This window comes from Canis aureus, chromosome 34 (assembly GCF_053574225.1).
Source record: "Canis aureus isolate CA01 chromosome 34, VMU_Caureus_v.1.0, whole genome shotgun sequence".
NCBI lineage: Eukaryota > Metazoa > Chordata > Mammalia > Carnivora > Canidae > Canis > Canis aureus.
The window spans coordinates 20,287,918-20,310,082 of record NC_135644.1 but is presented as its reverse complement, the minus strand read 5'-3'; the positions used below and the strand labels follow the sequence as shown (position 1 = coordinate 20,310,082).

At 34.6% G+C, this 22,165-nt stretch overlaps 1 protein-coding gene and 1 non-coding gene across 3 annotated transcripts in view; one reads left to right on the top strand and one right to left on the bottom strand.

Annotated features, from left to right (window-relative positions):
- Positions 1 to 22,165, top strand: part of SCN2A (sodium voltage-gated channel alpha subunit 2) — a 135,434-nt gene that overhangs the window by 94,534 nt on the left and 18,735 nt on the right. For both annotated transcript variants that reach the window (XM_077883435.1, XM_077883436.1), the window contains exons 17-20: positions 3,486 to 3,965; positions 13,563 to 13,683; positions 18,498 to 18,652; positions 20,206 to 20,379. In XM_077883435.1, coding sequence (XP_077739561.1) covers positions 3,486 to 3,965; positions 13,563 to 13,683; positions 18,498 to 18,652; positions 20,206 to 20,379 — 930 coding nt within the window. The remainder of the gene's footprint in view (positions 1 to 3,485; positions 3,966 to 13,562; positions 13,684 to 18,497; positions 18,653 to 20,205; positions 20,380 to 22,165) is intronic.
- LOC144304996 (U6 spliceosomal RNA) lies at positions 21,004 to 21,110 on the bottom strand. Its single transcript, XR_013372031.1, has one exon. It is a non-coding gene; the product is annotated as a U6 spliceosomal RNA (small nuclear RNA).

Below are 22,165 nucleotides of genomic sequence, written 5' to 3'. Positions count from 1 at the left end.
GGTACAATTTATGTAGCAGGAAAATGCAGAGTGGATTTAAAGAGAAAGAAATTCAACGTATCCCATATTATCTACTAATTTACAGAAATAAGACAAATCTAATATGTAATTGTACAGAAGATTCAAATTGAAAATGGAATTTCAGAAGCCTCTATATCTATGGATGACATTTAATATAAATTTGAATTACCATAGGGGCGCCTGGGTGGCTCAGTCAGTTAAGTGTCTGTCTTTGGCTCAGGTCATGATCCGAGGGTCCTGGCTTGAGCCCCACCTCAGGCTCCCTGCTCAGTGGGGAGCCTGCTTCTCCTTCCATTTCTGCCCCTCCCCCTGCTAGTGCTCTCTTTCTTTCCCTCAAATAAATAAATAGAATAAAATCTTTAAAAATTTTTTGGATTACTATATATGAACAAAGAGATATAGTCTGTGGACACCCTGGGTAGCTCAGCTGTTTGGCACTTGCTTTTGCCCCAGGTGTGATCCTGGAGTCCCGGGATGGTTCCTGCGTCGGGCTCCCTGCATGGAGCCTGCTTCTCCATCTGCCTGTGTCTCTGCCTCTCTTTCTGTGTCTCTCATGAATAAATAAATAAAATCTTAAAAAAAGAGAGAGATATAGTCTGTAAAATAATCATTTCTATATACATGCATACATTTATTTTATTTTTTAAAATGATTTATTTATTCATGAGAGACATAGAGAGGCAGAGACACAGGCAGAGGCAGAAGCAGGCTCCTCACAAGGATCCTGATGTGGGACTCGATCCCTAAACTGGGATCACACCCTGAGTGGAAGACAGACGCTCAACCACTGAGCCACCCAGGCGTCCCACATGCATACTTTTAAATTCCGCACCTTTAAGGAAAAAAAATAAAGGCTCTCCTTTCTTTTTTGACTATCAGGTTGAAAAGTTCCCACTAAGGGGGGCATTTGATGGAATGAGCACTGGGTGTTATACTATATGTTGGCAGATTTAACTTAAATAAAATTAAAAAAAAAAGAAATAAAGAACAGTTCCCCCTTTTGTTATAACCCAGATATATTTCTGGAGTGGCTAAGGTCTCTCACATTTACCACCAGTAAGGAAATGTGTTCATATTACATTTGCTTAAACAAGGCAGAATGAACTTGATGCGCTGCCTCCTATAATTCTTCTTTTTCATCCTCACCGGAGAGAAAGGTCCTCCAAAGGCAAGCTGGCATAACCTCCTTTGAACTCACATAAACTTCTTATCGTGCTCCACACAAGAAGTGTCAGTAATCACTGCCGTGAGCGGTCCACAGGCGGGACAGGTGGGGCTGCGAACTGCCCCATGCTTAAATCTAACAAGAAAAGGGAGCAAGCCATACAGCTCTAACAGTGTACGACATGCTTACAAACAGAGTACTTGCCTCAGTGCTTTGAGGAGGAAATGGAAGTTGGCTCTCACTCTGGGAGGGTCGATTGATACATATCAAGGAAAATTTCCTGATAGAAAAAAAGACAGTTCATTAATAAACCTTCAGAAATCAAATCTAGAAAACCATTATGGCACCAAAATTCAGTTGCATTATGGATAAACCTAAAATGTAGCATTTAATTTTTTCTTTCATCTATTTTTTCATCCAAATAATAAATTTAAAGGCAAATCATAATAAAATATGAATTTATTGGTAAAGGAGCAGGCCTTAGTATGAATCCCAGCAGCCATGGTATAGCGGTTGAGAAATGTCAGTATAGACTCACAGATTATGTGAAGTCCTTAATCTTATACATTTTAACATTTCTTATTACGATTGGTTATACTATCTTGTAATTGGTTAAATAAAGGAGCTATAGGCCTTATTAACTTATTGAAAAGATAGGAATGTAGCAAGATTTCAGCATCCTTTTCATTAGAGTTCTACTCTAAGTCTTTCTGAGGATTCTTCTTTATTATTTACATTTTGTCTTTGGCTCCCTTTACTACTATATCCTTCTCTTATTCTATATGCTTGAATAATTGGAGACTCATAAACATTATCAATCAAATCCTGAAAAAAAATTATACAGCTTGGTCTTGTGCCCATCTGAGTACCCGATTCATTAGTAAATTACATTTTTTGAGTATATACAGTGGGTTTATAGTCACTAATATTTTCACTCACTCATATCTGTGGGGCCTATTTTTGGAGACTCAAGATACAGGCTAATTAGTAGATGTTTGCCCATGGCAATGTCTTGATTCCACAATCTTTAACTCAATATTAACATCATTATTATTGTATAATAACCATTTTTTAATAATAAATTTATTTTTTATTGGTGTTCAATTTGCCAACATACAGAATAACACCCAGTGCTCATCCCATCACGTGCCCCCCTCAGTGCCCGTCACCCAGTCACCCCCACCCCCCGCCCTCCTCCCCTTCCAGCACCCCTAGTTCATTTCCCAGAGTTAGGAGTCTTTATGTTCTGTCTCCCTTTCTGATATTTCCTACCCATTTCTTCTCCCTTCCCTTCTATTCCCTTTCACTATTATTTATATTCCCCAAATGAATGAGAACATATGTTTGTTCTTCTCCGATTGACTTATTTCACTCAGCATAATACCCTCCAGTTCCATCCACATTGAAGCAAATGGTGGGTATTTGTCATTTCTAATGGCTGAGTAATATTCCATTGTATACATAAACCACATCTTCTTTATCCATTCGTCTTTCGATGGACACTGAGGCTCCTTCCACAGTTTGGCTATTGTGGCCATTGCTGCTATAAACATCGAGGTGCAGGTGTCCCGGCATTTCATTGCATCTGTATCTTTGGGGTAAATCCCCAACAGTGCAATTGCTGGGTCGTAGGGCAGGTCTATTTTTACCTCTTTGAGGAACCTCCACACAGTTTCCCAGAGTGGCTGCACCATTTCACATTCCCACCAACAATGTAAGATGGTTCCCTTTATTTTTAGGCACTGTATAGATCTCGTGGCCATGATTTTCTCAAACAAAAACTGTGACTTTTGATCTAGCAATAAGTATTTTTTTTTCTAATTTGGTAAGTTATCTAGTGTAAAAATTGGTACAATACATAACAATAAAATTATATTTAAATGCATTAGAATTATCTTGGTTTTAGGAATAAAATAATAATAAATTATCAGTGTCCTGGAAAATCCAGGTTATATGGAGAAAATCCTTAGCATCCCAAATAAAACTTTTTTTTCTTTATTCATTGTATGGTTACAACTTAGATAACTAAGTTTTATCTTTTGGAATTGAACTTAACTTAGAAATGTCAACTAATAGTTTCAGTAATTTTGCAATGACTAAAAAGGAAATAGTGTTAATAGTATTACTTGATATTGGCCAGGTATTTATTTCATTCACTTTTTTTCAGGATAGTTTATCATAAACTAAAAGGAATACCTATTAGTAAAAAATTAAATATAAGAACACTTTTGAAAAATTTATAGTTAAGAGCAATGAAACAACACAATGTTTTGATCACCTATTTTCCTATTGTGTTTAGGTTCTGAATCTCTTTCTGGCCTTGCTCTTGAGTTCATTCAGTTCTGACAACCTTGCAGCCACTGACGATGATAATGAAATGAACAATCTCCAGATTGCTGTGGGAAGGATGCAGAAAGGAATCGATTATGTTAAAAGAAAACTACGTGAATTTATTCAGAAAGCCTTTGTTAGAAAGCAGAAAGCCTTAGATGAAATTAAACCTCTTGAGGATCTAAATAACAAAAAAGACAGCTGTATTTCCAACCATACAACTATAGAAATAGGAAAAGATCTCAATTATCTCAAAGATGGAAATGGAACTACCAGTGGCATAGGCAGCAGTGTGGAAAAATATGTTGTGGATGAAAGTGATTACATGTCATTTATAAACAATCCCAGCCTCACTGTGACTGTACCAATTGCTGTCGGGGAATCTGACTTTGAAAATTTAAATACTGAAGAATTTAGCAGCGAGTCAGATATGGAGGAAAGCAAAGAGGTAGGAATTTTAAAATAAGATATTTTGACGTAATATATACTTTAAGCTATGAGACTATGTTGAAGTTATGTTTTATCTCATTAAGAAAATAGGAAGTATCTGTTGACACACTTTCTGTGGCAAAATTGGTGATAGATAAATTGATGACAGATTAAAATGTAGCCAGACAAATTATAAGCTGACTTCATTTTTTCAAATATTCACCATTTTGAGTTCTTGATAATATTAATCTTCAGATTGATATGAATTTCTCTCATTATTTAAAAATAATTTGACATTTGTGAAAATGCCTCAGTTCATTCCTTGCAATTTATTCCCTGTAATTCTCCGCAGTGGTGGGGTTTTTTTGCATATGTACTAGAAAAATACGTGGTGAGAGGGCAGTTCCAAGTCTCACTTGGCTTTTATGAAATATTTCATAAAATGGGATCTTATTTAGTTTGCACAGGCATTTTTATTCATGGAAAGTCTGATTGGGATCTTGGCTTGATATTTACATATAGTTTCATGTTTCTGAGGTAAATAATTTAAGGAAATGAAAGTAGTGATGAATCAAGCTGAAAATATTTATCCCTACTGAGCCAAGTGTGTGCATGTGTTTGTCTACACAAACAACAATCCATGTTACATTAGAGAGTGTGAAATTCTGAGTTTATCAACTATAGTACGAGTCTTGACAGTTTATTTTATTTATTTATTTTTTGAGTCTTGACAGTTTAAAGTATTTTTTGATTTACCAGAAAAGTATGAGTACCAGAGTATGCTTTCGGTTTATTTCTAGGTTAATAAGTACAGAGTTGGGTATAAGAGAAGAAAGAATTTAAAACCCTTAGTGTTTAATTGTTTAGCCATACAAAAAAATGAAAACAGAATTCTCGGTGATTAAAGCTTGCATAAACAAATAATAACAGCCAAAACAAAGATTCATCCTTTCTTGTCATTTGAATTGATTGACAGAGAAGAGAAAAATCTCCAACACTATTTTCATTCTAAGAAAGATGGATGACTGGGGAGCTTGAGGCACTAAAGGATACAATTTAAGTAATCTAAGAGTCACAAAAACTGGACATTAGTTAATAAAATGTTGAACAAAATATATTTCTATGAAGGAAACCCTAGCGATTTCAGTCAGTATTCCTGTATTGATTACATAAAATTACTGAGTATGCTGTATTTAATTCTTTCTTGTCTTAAGATAGATATTGCTAATTTGTTAAACATGAAATCCAGAGAAAGTTCAAATAGAAGTACTAGAATTAACATGAAGTGACAAGGTCATGGCTATTAGTTTCACAAAATAAGTTATACGATTCAAGGAGAAAATTATGAAACTTTATAGCCTGAGGCAACAAATAGCTGTAACTAGTTGAACTCAAAATGTTTGCTAATAAGGCCATTATTTTAAGATTTAATAATATCTTAATATATGGTCAATAAAATTTTGGATAAGCATAGTTGGATGAGCTATGCCAAGGAAAGGGTGGGGCCTAATTGCTCATATTGTGCATAGGAATTGAAGCAAGCATTTAGAAAATAGAACTGGGTCATTAAATGTTATTATATATTCCCCTCTTGTTATCCTGACATTATACCAAATAGTAAATGTTTCCCTTACTGTAAGGGAAGTCAATTTTTCTTTTTAATGTTTAATTTTAGAATGTCTTATATAAACTAAGAATAAATTATGAAGAATTAAATGTTACGGCCATCAGTCAATTTAAACTTTTGGCTGAGTTCGAGTGTCTTTTGAGGTGTAGTCAACTTGACATCCAGTCCTAATTTTCAGAAATCTTAAAGCCTCAGACACACTTCTCCAAAACTACACGTATTTTTGCCTCACCTCAAACCATTGTGTTTGACACAGGAGGAATGTCCAGTCAAGTGGACAGGAAAATCCAACTCTTTTTCCAATTACTATTAAGCTTTTTCATTTGTTTTCTATTTGAATTAAGTACTCTAAAATAATAGATGTGAACTCAGTACTTTGGAATTGGAGGCAGAGAACTGATCTGCCAGTTGGAAATAGAATTATCTTATTGCTTTAGCTGTAGAGTCCTTTTGATTCCTTCCCCCCATAGAGATTGTTACGGTTGTTAAAATTTACAATTTAGAGAAATTTTAAATTATGTCTTAATGTCAGACTCCCTAAATATATACTCATAAACTAATAAAAGATTGGAGAAATAGTCTAAGAGAAATGTGCAGGTTTTAATCTTTTGATATTTTACCTCATAGCTCTATACTAGAAAACCAAAGAGATTTGAGAGAATTATCCAAGAATTCCAAATATTCCTACCTGAAGCATCTGTATAGTGTTCTGTCTTCTAGTTAGTTTTGTTATTTTGTTCTAGTCATTTTGTTCATTTTTTAAATTGATGGGATGGGGTCATGCCATTAAATATCACATGTAGAGTAGTAAGAAATGCTATGAAGGTTATTGATATTCCAACCTAAATAATTTTTTTTAATTAAAGGGAAAAATGAGACACTTTGGAAAACTTTGGAATTAAAAAAAAAATCCCTTTATAAAAGGACAGACTAACCCAGTGGACTCAGAGGTTGTTTGGGTGTTTGAACTAAATCCTCTTTGTCTTTGATAAAGTTGAGTGTTTCTGTAGATTCTTTAGAGTATACATATTATAATCATGTATGCTTTAACTCAACGTTATTTGACATATATAATGTAATTCCTTTCATAGTTTGCAATTTTGAATGATTAATTTCTCTTTTAGAGTTTTAATAATGTTGAAACCATGCTTGAATGATTATTTTTCAAAGTGAGATTTACTAGTGCAATATAGTGACCTTCACTGCTTACCATTCTTACTTCTCACAGGGGTAAAATCAAGCTGGAGCCATCAAGAGTGCCGCTCTGGTGTTTTTTAACCAGCCAGAGGCTCGTGCCACCACTTTTACCCAGGTTACCCAAGCAAGTTGTACATATATAAATATAATCAGTTTCTAAATGAATTTTGACTGGCCTGCATGTTACTCAGCTACATTCCTTGCCCATCCATTGGCAGTAAAATAAAAATATGCACAGCTGCTCTTATGCTGAGTCATATAAAGCATGGTCAGGCAAGTCTGGCAACCCTAACTTTTTTGAAAAAATGATTTAGTTGCTAATCTTCTTACATAGATTTTAATAGAAATTATATTCACTGAAAAATAAAAGTGCATGCCTTTATGGATTATTTAATTTCCATTTAATGCTACAGAATTTTGAACATGCTAAGGGCTTAAAGGAGAAATGGTGCTCTTTGAAAAACTTGCAGAAAAGCTTTTACTTCCCTGTTTTGTTTTATTTTTTTAATATAGCTCCAGTGGTGTACTTTGTTGGTAATATTTTAAGTGTCCTATTAAGTTTTTCTGAAGGGTAATCTGCAAACCAAAGCAATTCCTTATTCATGTTCAAACTGCCTAAAGAGTATTTTAATGTGATAATAATGTAAATGAATTGGAATGTTTATGTTTTGGCTGCTAGTAGCATGGGTACAATTTTTATCTCCTTCATTATAGAGAAAATGGAATTGCTTCATTTAGCAATTGACCAAAATATTTTACACTTAGAACATGATTCCCTTAGGAATTCTGTTGGTATTTACCCCTAAAACCTCTAACTGCAAGGAAAAAATGCCTTTTGTACCCCCAAAAAATGAGAGAATGGTCTTTTAGATGGTATGTTCATTCTGAAAATAGATCTGGAATCTACCTTCTTTACTCTGTTGCTCCTCTGTCCTTTGTGATTTTGTTTTTCCTCGTTTCATCCAGACCCGCTGGGAAACTTTCTCCTGAAAAATATTATTTAAATATTTCATGCACTACAAACTCCTATGGAGGAAGAGAATCATTGTGAGCTCCTTTAGTGTTTTTAAATGAAAGGACTTCTCTTGTCATGTGACCATGGCAATGAGTGTAACCCTCTTTGGGATCCATTTGGTGGACTTTTGCATTTCCTAATGTTGAAGTCATAGTTTTGTACTCAAATATGTTAACCAACTTGGTCAATGCAATTTAATTATTTTCTTAAGGAATGTTAATTAAATACTTTGTCACTTAGGTGCAGTTTCCTTTTCTTCTTGCCATTAAAACTATAAAACAACCCTAACATAAGCATATTGGTCTCTCTGGAAAGGAGCAATGATTGTGTCATTCTCATAGCATTTTTTAATACTTTGGAACAAAATATTCAGTCTCTGGCACTCTAGACTCATGAAAGATAATGCTTTATATTTTTCAAGAATGACATAAAGTGAGACCCTAGATATATAATTGTTCACAACGAAACACAGATATGCATATACACAGGGACTAGAAAGAATTTGTTTCCTATAATATATTAATTCTTCAGTAAAGTTTGGGATTTGACTCCTTAGGATAACGGCTTGTTTTTCCCAGGTTCCTTGATAAAGGGAAGGCTAGTTTCCTTATTTTCTGAGTACCCCATTTTCCAAGTTCTGGTATAAAGAGGTATACAAGGAAAGTGATAATCAGATATTTTATCTACCAGTTTATTTAGGAGATTTACCTGGAGTACATGTGATGAAACACAAACTAAGCAGAAACTGGTTTAAATTGACTTCATTTATTCTTAACTCTCATATTATTACAGTTTTCAATTTCCTTGAATATGTTGCTTAGGAAACATTGTCTGCTCCCTAAAAGAGTATACTAAATTGCAATACAAGGGGTAGGAAGAGGGAAAAAGATGTGAGAGAAGGTTTAGTGGGATGGATTCAATAAGAATGCACTTATGATTTTATCCCAGAGAATGATTAGTCCTCAAGGGAAATTTTTCCAGTAGGTTAGTGATCAAGGGAGAAAAAGGCTCTTACTACCCTTCATGTAAGAACTAAGTGGGCTGAACACGTGTATCTTTGTGGCACTATCTGCTGCGGGATGGGCCGATATGGTATAACTGTTACTTTTGCCACACCAAGATACTTTGAATCCAATTTATGGCTTAGAAAATTGTGTAATATACCCATTATAAAGAGAAAAATGATTTCTGGTTAATATAGCATAATACTAATGATACTTTTGATTTTGCCATCTTCCTTGTTAAGATGGCAACACCAACAATCCCTTTCTGCAATTAATGTGTCACCTTGGCCTTAAGCTTATCCCAAAGCAAGCAAGATTATAACTTTCATTGTTCTAGTGATAAGATTTTTCATAGAAAATAACCCAGAACTCCTTAAATATAAATTTGAATTAGAATCCATGTGAAACAAAGGATTGCCATTCTTGGGGGTCAGAATCTTTATATACAAATATTTGATCTAATCTATATTTGAAGCTATTTCGTTCTTTAAAATCCCAATTCCTTTTATTGAATCAGAGTAGAATATACCTCTTTTTTTCTAAATTATATAAAATCTTTACTTATTATATTTCCTTAAAAATATATCTCAATTTTATAATGAGAAACAAGTGTGTCTATGAAAAAATAGCAAATGATGTTTTCTCTCCCTTTTTCGGCTGTGATTAATTATTTTAAAAAATTCTTTTACTTTTTGAAAGACTATTAGTTTGGCATGTCGATGTTTAATCGTAATATATCAATGATATGGAAAGTAAAAGAGATAGAATGTTTAAAAATACAAAATGAAATATTATGTGCCTTGATATTTATTTATTAGATCATTTAGCAAAATATTATTCTGTCTGGCTTAACTCCTATAGGAATCCAGCAGATTTTCATTGGAAGAGGACTGTAATATGTGGTTTTCATAAAAACAAATGTTCATGTAAATATTTCCACTTGAAAGTAAATTATTGCCAATGCTATTCATACCAAGAAACAATTGAGTATTCCTGTTTGATTTGCTATCCTAATATTAGAATACATCATATTTTGTTAAAATTTAACGCGGCAAGGGTATTCTAACAATATCATTTAGCTCATTTATTTCCTGATAAATAAGCACAAAAAAATAAAAAGAGAACTAAACATCTAAATTTTACCAAAGGGAAATATAAAATTTGCCAAGTGTAAAACTTGAAAGTATAGAACTGGTTCTATTTCTAGCCAATTCATATTTTGGTCTCCTACTCATGTGGCATTTTGCAGTGGATGATGCCTGGTTTAGAGCATTTGCAAGCAACTGTTACTTGAAAATTCTTCTTCAAGTACATGAGTTCTACTAGTTCCACATAATGATGTATATTTGGCAGTTCTATTTGATGAATTTGTACCATAGTTATAATTTATTGTAATTATGACCATATCTGAAGCTGGAGTTTTAAAGTTTTAATTTGATTCCTTTGGTTTTTATGGATTCTTTACACGTTATAACTTTTAACCTACATATTTTATATCATAATATTTGCCTCTTATGTAATTTTAAGAAAGCCACTGAATTGATGTTTTCAAGAAAGATTTTATAAGTCAGCTTCTTACCTACATCTCAGTATTGTTTAAAGTTAACTCTTTGTTCATTTACTATTCCAATGAATATTTAGCTCTACTTTACATTAATACATATAAGAATATGAATATAAATTAACTAATACTAAGTTCATGGTCACAAACATGGGAACCAATAATATCACAAGCACTATCTTGAACCTACAGAATTTAACTACATATCACGTCTACTAAATATTTTATATTGATAAAGGTTGGTTTTACTTATGAATCATCAAAAAATTCTCTAGGAAATTCTGCTAAATTGGGTACAGAAAATCTAGAGTCCAGCTACTGACTCACTATAACTTATGACAAGATAATTAAAGCCACATTTCCTTCTCTAAATAGACGCTGGATTGGTTGCTGTTCCACATCAGAGGGAAGATGGAGAAGGAGAAGATTACCTCTCCTTAAAAAGATTCCATTCAACAAGGGAACTACAAATTCACCTTTAAGGAGTTAAAAGAAAGAAAACCTTGTCAGAATGATTCAGTATATATATATATATATATATATATATATATATATATATATATATATATATATTCATATGTTCAGAGTGATTCAGAGTTTATTAACTCTGGAGTTAAACTGCAGTTTTCTTTGTAGACTCATTTTAGGTCTGAATAATTGAGAGCCTGATGTTGGGGGAAAAAAAAGAGAGAGAGAGAGAGCCTGATATTGAGACAGCACTCCTAATTCTAAAAGTTACTGGCCATTATTTACACAATTCAGAATCTTAAAGGATTTATGTTACTCTGCACCTAAGTGGAAGTATTATTTGTATTCCCTTGAATGTGAAAGTATCCAATAGGAGGTGTCAGAGGTAGTTACTGGGAGGAAAAAAAAAGAGTCCATGCACTGGTCATTTATTCATTTACTCAACAAACATCTATTAAACACAAACATTGGTGATAGGTACCAGGCACACAGAAATGGCAAAAGTAGTATCTTTGCTTCAGAAAATTGAGTCTGGTGTTAAGACTTCTGGAGACAAAATAGTTTCTGGTAACCTGGCCTTTAAATAGACAAATATTTGACTTCAATAAAAAGACATTATTTCTATATTAGTAGTGTGGAACTGTACTAAATGGAAGGTATGATAGTTGACGTTACAGGGATCCTCCTGGAACATATCAAACCAACATTCACTGAAATTTGTCATCTGATGACCTTCCAATTACTGTAAAGAGCTAACCTTCATTTTGTTATGGAGAAGTCTATTCATTTATTCATCTTTAAAATAATATTTATTGAGTAACTGTGACATGCCCAGCACTGATATGCTGTAACACAGTCATTCACTAATGCCAGCCTGAGCATATGAAGTACTCTGAATATGGAGCATCATTTTTTTCCTTGGTTCACACCCAGGTCTTCTCCCAATCTGTATTTACAGTGCTATCCTTTTTCCTAAAACGAATGTTTTCACTTCTTATTGTGGACTATTTGCAGTTAGATTAGGTATGACTAAGCTTCAATTATTCCGATTACCATGTTTCAACATCCTGCAGATAAGATCAGTATCTTCAGGTCCTGAATATGTAACAATTTTATGTGTTTCAGATGAATTGGACTGAGGATAATTTGGTCATTTCTTTATCAATTACATGTATGTGAACACAGCTATATTATCAAAGGATCTAACCAAAAGACAAAGGATAGGAAATTAAAAGTGTAAAAAATTAAAACATAGGTAATAAATATTCCTACTTTGACATTTCATCTTAAAACAAAATTTATGCAAATTTTAAGGACAAAGATATCATAATTATCTGTCTAGTATTGTGATACACCTGGTGAGCAGAAAAAGAATTCAACAAACCTCAAGTATTTTATAATGTATGATCCTTGATTTAACTGTTTTTCAGTAAAATTAAAAAATAGCCCTGAAACTAGTTCTAAGAAGATAGACATATCTAATATTTAGGCTTCTATCACCAATAACGTTAAATTACACAAGACAAAAGCATTTTCAAGCTCATATTTATCATACGTATATAGTTTATTTCTAGAAAATGATTTTCATAAAATAAGGGAACTATCTTCCTGGAGCAGATCCACATAATTCTTAGCTCAAATATGAGTAGAGTGTCTCTAGTACTGACTACAATATCCATCTTGTAGTAGTTCAACATACTTCAGTGTGCATTTTATCATGTGCTTACCTCATCCCCCTTTATAATGTAGCTCTTATCAGCTCAGCCATTTCCTGATGTTATGCACTAATGGTAATAACATTGTAACAGGTCTGAGAATGCTGTGGCCCAAACTACTCTGATTCCATGTGGCACTCATACCTGGCCCTGTGTCATTCCTGCAGCATTATAAGACCAGGCTAAAGACTGGTTACCCCTTTATCAGTAGCTGATCCCTTTAACACCCTGACCTGGCTAAAGTTTGTTGCATGTCAGGATTTAAACCAACTTCTTTCTATTACATTTTTCTTTTGGTGGTATTTGATGTAGCCTAAAGGAAACCAAAACGACTGCCAAAGATTCATTTCTCCCTGTATCAACAGGACAGGTAAGAGTGCCAGAGTAACAAGTAGTTTCCAAATGCACAATGAAGCACAGGAGTGCATTGGCCAAAGAGAATGCAAAATACCAGCTCTTGCTATAAAGCTAACAATGTGCTGCTCTTTTTTGAATTAGAAAACTATAGAATACATTTAATAACAACTAGTGGTATATGTTTTCATGTCAATGAAAAGTGGATAAATTTAGATCGTTGCTGTTTATGTGCATTGGATCAATCTTTTCTGCATTTGACATGAAAATACACTTGTGCAGCTTTCGTTGGTTGGGTCACAATTTTAGAATAAAACAAACCATACCGTTTGTAAGCTAATTTACAAAAGCAAGATTACAGATGACTATATGACTCTGGCAGCTTACATAAGCTCTCCTCAGGATTTTATTTAGAATCTCCATACATGGGCTTAACCAAAAATTATTTAAGTTGTTAGCACCATATTTTTAAAGAAAAAAAGATATATGCTGTGGCACTACATCTAATCTTGTGACCCCCACCTCTACTAAAGCGGACTGGCATTATGTTTAAGATATTCTTGAATTACAGATCAAGGAAATGAGTACGGAAGACTTGAGGGCACGCCTTTTGAATTTTTATATTATCGATTAAAGAAAATATTTTAAAAGCTTTTCTGTGGAATTGATTTTCAGAAGCTAAATGCAACTAGTTCATCTGAAGGCAGCACAGTTGATATAGGAGCTCCCGCTGAGGGAGAGCAACCTGAGGTAGAACCCGAGGAATCTCTTGAACCTGAAGCCTGTTTCACGGAAGGTAAGTGGATGCATCGAGCTCACTGGACCTCTCTTACCTCTTTCCTCACCCTCTAATCATCTATATCTATTATCTTGTAAAATATAGGATTTAAGTTATATAATCAGACATTCCTATTTTTGTGCATCCTGTTCAATTAAGAAATGCCGCTAACTATATGGGGGTTTTGGTGGCCTTCTAGAATATCTAATCAGAGAATGCTGACTCAAACATATCTTTAGCCTTAAAAAAAAAAAAAAAAAGAAAGAAAAAAATTTAAGGTTAAAGAAGTAATATGTTGTTTCCTGTGTTGTCAGTTTACAATGGGGAGTAATTGGTTAAGTGTGCATTTAAAACTGTCCGTGAGTAATGGTTACTTGTATCTGTCAGAATTAACATTTTTACTAGTTCTGAATGATAGTAGATAATAGATAATGAAATGCCAGAACATGGTATTGTTTTATAATATGGGACACCATGCCATTGGGGCAATAATATCGAGGATTTTCTAAAGAAAGCTAAAATTGCGTAATTTGACATATGGATCAGTTATCTCTTGAACAATAATGCTGTATATCCAACAACCCAAAACTTCTTAGCATATAGCAAAAAAAAAACATGTATTTTTGCTTACAAGTCCATGGCCAGTTAGATGGTTTTGCTGATCTTGGATGGGCTCTCTTCCGAGCCTGAGGACTGTTGGGCTGACTCAGCTCCACTCCACTCTTATCCTGTCCTCCACACGGTGGCCAGGCATGTTCTTGGGGGTGAAGGCACAGTAGCGAGAGAGGAAACCTAACCACCAAGTCTCTTCTTATGTCAGTGTTGCTTCTGTCCTGTTCACCAAAGCAAAGTCACTTGGCCAATCCACACTGTGTGGGAATGTACCATTAATGATTGAAGAGGCAGAAAAATTTAGTACAATAGCACAAGATATGCAATTCTTTTCATTTCTTATATAAATCCCTGTTGTAGGTATAGAAGCATTTCTCTAAAACTCTGGATATCACTTCACATTTAATTCATTTTTTAGTTAACAGCTATTTAATAATGCATATCATGTCTTAGACTCAAATCAATACCATATAGCAGTTGCTTAAGTACAAGTTTATTTTACAAATAGTGACTGCTTCAGGGACGCCTGGGTGGCTCAGTCAGTTAGGTGTCCAACTCTTGATTTTGGTTCAGGTCGTGATCTCAGGGTTGTGAGATCAATCCCTGCTTCAGGCTCCGCACTCAATATGGAGTCTGCTTGGAATTCTCTGTCTCCCTCTGCCCCTCCCCACCTCCAAAATGAATAAATAAGTCTTAAAATAAATAAATAAAAATAAAAATAGTGACCACCTCAAATTGTTACTAATAATGCAATTTTAATACAACTAATTCTAGAAGTGTTTCACTTGGGTTATGCATGTTTACATTAAGAACACTAAAGCTGTTTTAATTTAAACTTTAAGCAAATTTTAGAATATATAATTGCACAGATGTTAGAGATCACAGTTGATGTCAATGGATTCTTTCAAGGTTGTTACAGAAGGTGATGCTGCATATACCTATTGATTTTGGACTTTAATACATTTAATGCAAATAAATACCGAAATATTAATTGTCAATCTTTAAATAATTTCAGAGGGAGAGCTATATGTTCAGCTTAATTAATGAGGGAAGTCACTCTACTATTTTCTTCAAAAAGTCTGCATACATTCCAATGCAGTTACTTGATTATGGGAAAATAAATTGGGATCCCTGGGTGGCGCAGTGGTTTAGCGCCTGCCTTTGGCCCAGGGCACGATCCTGAAGACCCGGGATCGAATCCCACATCGGGCTCCCGGTGCATGGAGCCTGCTTCTCCCTCTGCCTATGTTTCTGCCTCTCTCTCTCTCTCTGTGTGACTATCATAAATAAAAATAATAATAATAAAAAATAAAAATAAAAAAATAAAAAAAAGAATAAATGACTTCACGAACATTCTAATGGTATATCACAAAAATAATTTTTGTGGTATTATCTTTTACTTTTTACCAATTTCTTACCAGCTCATTTTTAGGGTGATAATATATGCATATATACTATAATAATAAGTAATTATGTAATAATAATTATGGTATTATCAACATTTGTCATTTGTAAAGTTTAAAAAAATTAAGTATGAAATACTATAGAATATATTCTATATAGGATATAGAAAAATTTAACATTGTAAAAAATAATAATGAATAATACATAGATGTCTGCCAACCAACTTTAACACTTTGAATACTTTTGTCGTATTTGCTTCAGATTTTTTATTTAAGAATAAAACAAATACAGATTAGGCCCATTTTGTTCCCCTTCCTTATCTCATTTTCTTCCTTTCTTCTCAGAAATAAACCAGTGCCTCAAATTTGGCATTCATCATTCCTGCTAAAATTGATCTTTTCCTGTTAAACTGTTCTTTTCATCTCATATCCTCTTTAGAGAAAAAAAAAACGAATTTTATTCCATTTAATTTAATACAATGAATATTTTCAGGGCATGTAAGTCTTGATCTCTTGGGAATATGAAAAAATATCTTGCCCTCAAAGAAACAACAAATACAATACTATTTATTTATTAGTTGAGAAGCTAATAACATTTTATAACACATCATTAATTTTCATGAAACAAAGGATATGATCTGGCTGAGTGGCATTATAAAGTAGCATCTGATAAATATTTTTTTTTAAAGATTTCATTTATTTACTCATGAGAGACACAGAGAGAGAGAGGCAGAGACACAGGCAGAGGGAGAAGTAGGCTCCATGCAGGGAGCCTGACATGGGACTCAATCCCGGGTCTCCAGGATCAGGCCCTGGGCTGAAGGTGGCGCCAAACCGCTGAGCCACCCGGGCTGCCCTGATAAATATTTATACAGTAAAATACTATACTCTTTTCAAGATGAGTTTTCTATTTTTCCATTCATTGAACAGAGCCCTCTTCATGATTAAAACCCTATCTCATGACTCATCTCTTTCCCACCTCCCAGCCTCCCCCTATTCTGTGTGCTGCCAGGTCCTATCAGCTGTAATATCTTCTGATTCCTGACCACTGTCACCTCTATTACCCTTGTTTTTACTTTCTTAGTGTTCAATTGATTGAGTCTCATGGACCCTTAACTTATTTTTCTACTTCTTTTTTTTCTATCCATCCAGTGCCTTGAATAGGCAGGAATCATTCTCAATCAGTGTTCTTATCAGGTATATCTCCACAACTCTCAAATAAATCCTTCAGTGTTTTACTCATCGGACAGCATATAAAATCTAAATTTTCCAGTTGACTCACTCAGGTCCTTTTTTCAGATAGGCTCTGTTTTTTTCTAAGCTTGACTGCTAATTCTCTCCTCATGCAACTTCTAGACCTATCATTAAGTTTTACTGATGTCATTATTTCTCCAGACCTGTTCTTACATATCCCTCACTGCCTAACCTTAAATTCATTTCTTCTATAAAGCTCAATATCAGAAATTAATCTATACCAATCAACTCTTCAAGCACCCTGTTTAATTTATGATTTTTTTTGCTTTCTATAACTATAGAATTTGTGAGCAAAATTCTCCTACTTAAAATGCACACTCCTTTTTTAAAGATTTTATTTACAGAGAGCAAAAGGGGAGGAGGAAGAGGCAGAGAGAGAGAGAGAGAGAGAGAGAGAGAGAGAGAAGCAAACTCCCGCTGAGCAGGGAACCTGACAGGGGGCTCATCCCAGGGCCCTGGGATCATGACCTAAGCTGAAGGCAGATGCTTGATGGACTGAGCCACCCAGGCGCCCCCCTCTTTTTAAAAAGATTTTATTTATTTATTTGAGAGAGAAAGAGAAAGAGAGTACCAGCAGGGGGAAGGGCAGAGGGAGAAGCAGACTCCCCTCTGAGCAGGGAGCCCAACATAGGGCTTGATCCCAGAACCTTGGGATCACGACCTGAACCAAAGACAGATGCTTAATCAACTGAGTCACCCAGGAACCCCCCACCAAACACCCCTAAAATGCACACTTTTTAATAGAAAGACTATGTTTACTCATTCTAATATTATTATTTGTCCAGTACAATTCCTTGAATGCAACAGATATTCAATAGATATTTGTTGATATGCCTTTGGGCTAGTATTCCTACAAATTACACAAAGGTGTTTATGATATTGTTGTTGAAAAAAGCCAGAATTAAAGCAACATATTCAATAATAGTGGAATAATTATATAAATTCTGGTTAAGTCTGGTAATCTTATTTAGAAAATATTGTGCAACTTTTCACAGTTCAATTTACTTACAGTAAAAGGGAAATGTATATATTATACTATTAAGTGAGCTATTTAGATTCAAATGTCCATATATAAATGGAATCATAGGGGATCCCTGGGTGGCGCAGCGGTTTGGCGCCTGCCTTTGGCCCAGGGCGCGATCCTGGAGACCCGGGATCGAATCCCACGTCGGGCTCCCGGTGCATGGGGCCTGCTTCTCCCTCTGCCTGTGTCTCTGCCTCTTTCTCTCTCTGTGACTATCATAAAAAAAAAAAAAAAAAATGGAATCATAGGACAAGGTTGATAAAAATATCAACCTTTGGAGATTTTATTTTTCTTTTTGTTTTTCTGTGTGTTTTTCTGATGTAATATAATCCATTACAATAATCACATATACATAAAAAATATTTGTTGAATGAACGATTTAAAAAACTTACAGATGATTTCTATTTGTGTAAGTGGAAGCATCTTTAAAAAGTTATTTACAATGTATCAGATAATAACGTAGATGAGTCCCCTACCAATACAAATGTATATAATCAAAGAGTAATTATTTTTTCTTCATTTACTTTGACTTATTGTAGACTGTGTACGGAAGTTCAAGTGTTGTCAGATAAGCATAGAAGAAGGCAAAGGGAAGCTCTGGTGGAACTTGAGAAAAACTTGCTATAAGATAGTGGAGCACAACTGGTTTGAAACTTTCATTGTCTTCATGATTCTTCTCAGCAGTGGGGCACTGGTAGGTGATGTATGATCTGCTTCTTTACTGAAACTCTTTATCTTTTGCCTCAATTAACCTCTCATTAAATGTTTCTTTAATATGGTGCTTGTGAAGTAAGAGACATGTGATATTCTTAGCACAGGGTGAGCCTCAGTAAATAGCAATTATTGTTGCTATGGAGTAGGTGAATCAAACTCAGGTAAGTGTGGTTTCTTATAATATTGAAAGAAAGATTTTTCTGACTTTGAGTCATCAGAGGAGTTCTTCTAAGAGTCATTATGCAGACATGAGATTATCAGCTAAATATCAAACTGCTTAACATAAGCTTCATTTTGCAGGGAATTCACTTGTCTTGTTCATGCTGATTCACTAATGCCAATCACAGTGAGTGGCAAATAGTAGACTGACTTAATTACTGACTAGTAGCAAAGTGAAAGCATTAAAACTTATGTCCAATTTCATTCAATGGAAGGGTCAGTTTGGTCAAAATATGAATTAACATATGAAAGTAATATGACCCATTTTCCCATTTGGTGATACAAATACGGCTGTATTTCTTTTATGTTTTTCAATTAGTCACTACAGGGTTTGGTGACTTGATTTCATTTGGATTCTAGCCTCGCATCTGAAGGTCTCTAAACCTGTCTCTGATTGACTAAGAATCCTGCATCTTGCCATATACTTGAACAAAGAAGGCAGCCCTTTGTTTTTAATGCCAACAGAGAGGGAACTCTGCAGTCCCACCAGTAACTAATGCCTTTGCTGTTTTAGCTCTTGCTTCTCAGTTTTACCCAGTGAAAGCTCACCAAAGTGCATCAACATGCTGGTGCAGTGCCTGGCTTCTGAGGAGCTTCAGCTTCAGCTATAAATTAAGCTAAAAAAACTTGAGGCCCTTGTGCCCTGATCACAAGCCCAGATCCTCCTTTTCTCCAAAAAAGAAATTTTTCTTTTGTTCTTAATCCAGACCACCAAGTTATCCTAATATTTTTTGTCTATAAGAGGACTGAATTAGAGAAATGATCTTTTCATTCCAGAACACCCAGAGGCTCCTGAAAATGAATTCCCCAAACTGTCCCAAGAACTCTGCAAAATGATGCAGAGGGAGCTTCCAGACATGCACCACACACGTGCCCAGGTTGAGTGGGAGAAATAAAGAGGAGAAAGTGATAATCCTCTGTTCCTCTTTCCTCTCAGACTAGGGAAGTGGGGGTGGGGTGTTGTCTCTTTGCCTTACATCTGCATTACTGAGAGAAAACATTCTAGCATAATGAATAAAGCAGATCTACTCACGCAAGACTTTCTGCCTCCTGCTGTAGAGAGAAGCACCTGACAGTCTCTCAAGATTTTTAAGCTCTTTGGGATAACCTGACACCCTAATTTAAACATTATTTGAATGTGTTGGTTGACTGAAGTGTGCATGCAGGTAACCACAAACACGATGCCACCATGGGAACACGAAGCCTTCCAGACACAGGCACCTGAGGAGAGGCTTGCAGCGAGTTTCCTCTATTAAGACATCAATGAGAGATAGTTTATAACAATGAAATTCCATGGAATTTTCTCCCTTACAGGCCTTTGAAGATATATATATTGAGCAGCGAAAAACCATTAAGACCATGTTAGAATATGCCGACAAAGTTTTCACTTACATATTCATTCTGGAAATGCTTCTCAAGTGGGTCGCATATGGTTTTCAAATGTATTTCACCAATGCCTGGTGCTGGCTGGATTTCCTGATTGTTGACGTGAGTGTTCTGCACTTTTGTGTTTCCTTCCATTGGCATCTGATGATAGTTCTAGCAATGGTGCCTTGCACATAGTAGGCACTCAGTAAATGCTTCATGTAAATATAAATGATGATTCCCATTTTCCTAAGATACTCCAAAATGTTTTTACTGATTTAAATTCATATACTTTAATAGGTGAAACAACCAAGTGCTGCCTTACTGTACTTACTGATTTCATTTCAAATTAATATTTAAATACCAAATTATATAGAATAATATATTAATGTAGAAGTTTTACTGTTTTCATCCTTACCTTTGACACAATAACTATATTTAAATTCGTTACGGTTATCTTTGACGTTAGTATTTTTGTCATCACCAGAGCCTATTGAGAAGTGTTTGTCCCACAGATGGATTACTAATTAAAAAGAAACTTGAAAGTCAAAAAAGCAGGAGACACACTTCTTAATTGTATGATGGTTCTATGACTGAAATAGATTGTCCTGGGCCAGTTATTTAAAGGTTTTATTAAACTGTACTGGTGGTGAAAAGAAAGTAAGATAGAGTACCCGAATGTAAATCTTTAAAAAATAGAATACAAGATTTCTGTCTGATTTCTGATGGACAATTTTGAGAAAGATCTCACCTTTTATTCACAAATATAATTTGCGTGTCATCCTTGCGCAGGGGCCATGCTAATCTTCTCTGTATTGTTCCAATTTTAGTATATGTGCTGCCAAAGCGAGCACTATTCACAAATATAAAATCTTAACAGTCGGAGAAGGACAAACATTATATGTTCTCATTCATTTGGGGAATATAAATAATAGTGAAAGGGAATATAAGGGAAGGGGGAAGAAATGTGTGGGAAATATCAGAAAGGGAGACAGAACGTAAAGACTGCTAACTCTGGGAAACGAACTAGGGGTGGTGGAAGGGGAGGAGGGCGGGGGGTGGGAGTGAATGGGTGACGGGCACTGGGGGTTATTCTGTATGTTAGTAAATTGAACACCAATAAAAAATAAATTAAAAAAAAATCTTAACAAAAAAATTAAAAATCACTTCATTTAGTTCTGGAGATTTACTTCTTAAATACCTTTTAAATTAGTATTCCATTGACATGGAATAAAAAGAAACTTAAAGATGTGTCTAGAAAAGACTAGGTAAACCAGTGGGGACAGGGGACAGGCACATGGGGGAGGTGACAGGATAATGTTCACAGCCAACAAAGGAGGGGGAAGATGCTGGAATCTGCAAGAAAGCACAATGTGCTAAGTAGTGCATTTTAAGATAATATTCTGTTGATTGTAATTCCTTGGAAATTGCATACTTTTAACTTGAAATATTTTGATATGTAAAATTTGCATATCATGCTAGCAAAATAAAAAAAAATGGACTCTTTCATGGAGAAAGTTACTTTTTACAGTTTCAAATGAAAAAATATCAACTTTTAATCCAATATGAACTTTCTGATCACCAAACCAAAGAAACAAATTATGAGGAAAAGGGAGTTCTTTGAATTTAAGAGAGAATAATATCTTTGTTATATTTTTTCCTAATCTGCCTATAGCAAATATACTATTAAATATAATATATAAAGGCTACATGCAGAATTACATTAAAAGTTTTCTGGCAATAAAAGAAGACAATAAATAAATAAATACTTAAGACTGCACGTGATTGGATATTACACAATGGAAAAATATGCCAAGACTATAACCATTCTTTTATTTTATTTTTTATAATTTTTTAAAAGATTTATTTATTTGCTCTTGAGAGACACAGAGAGAGAGACAGAGGCACA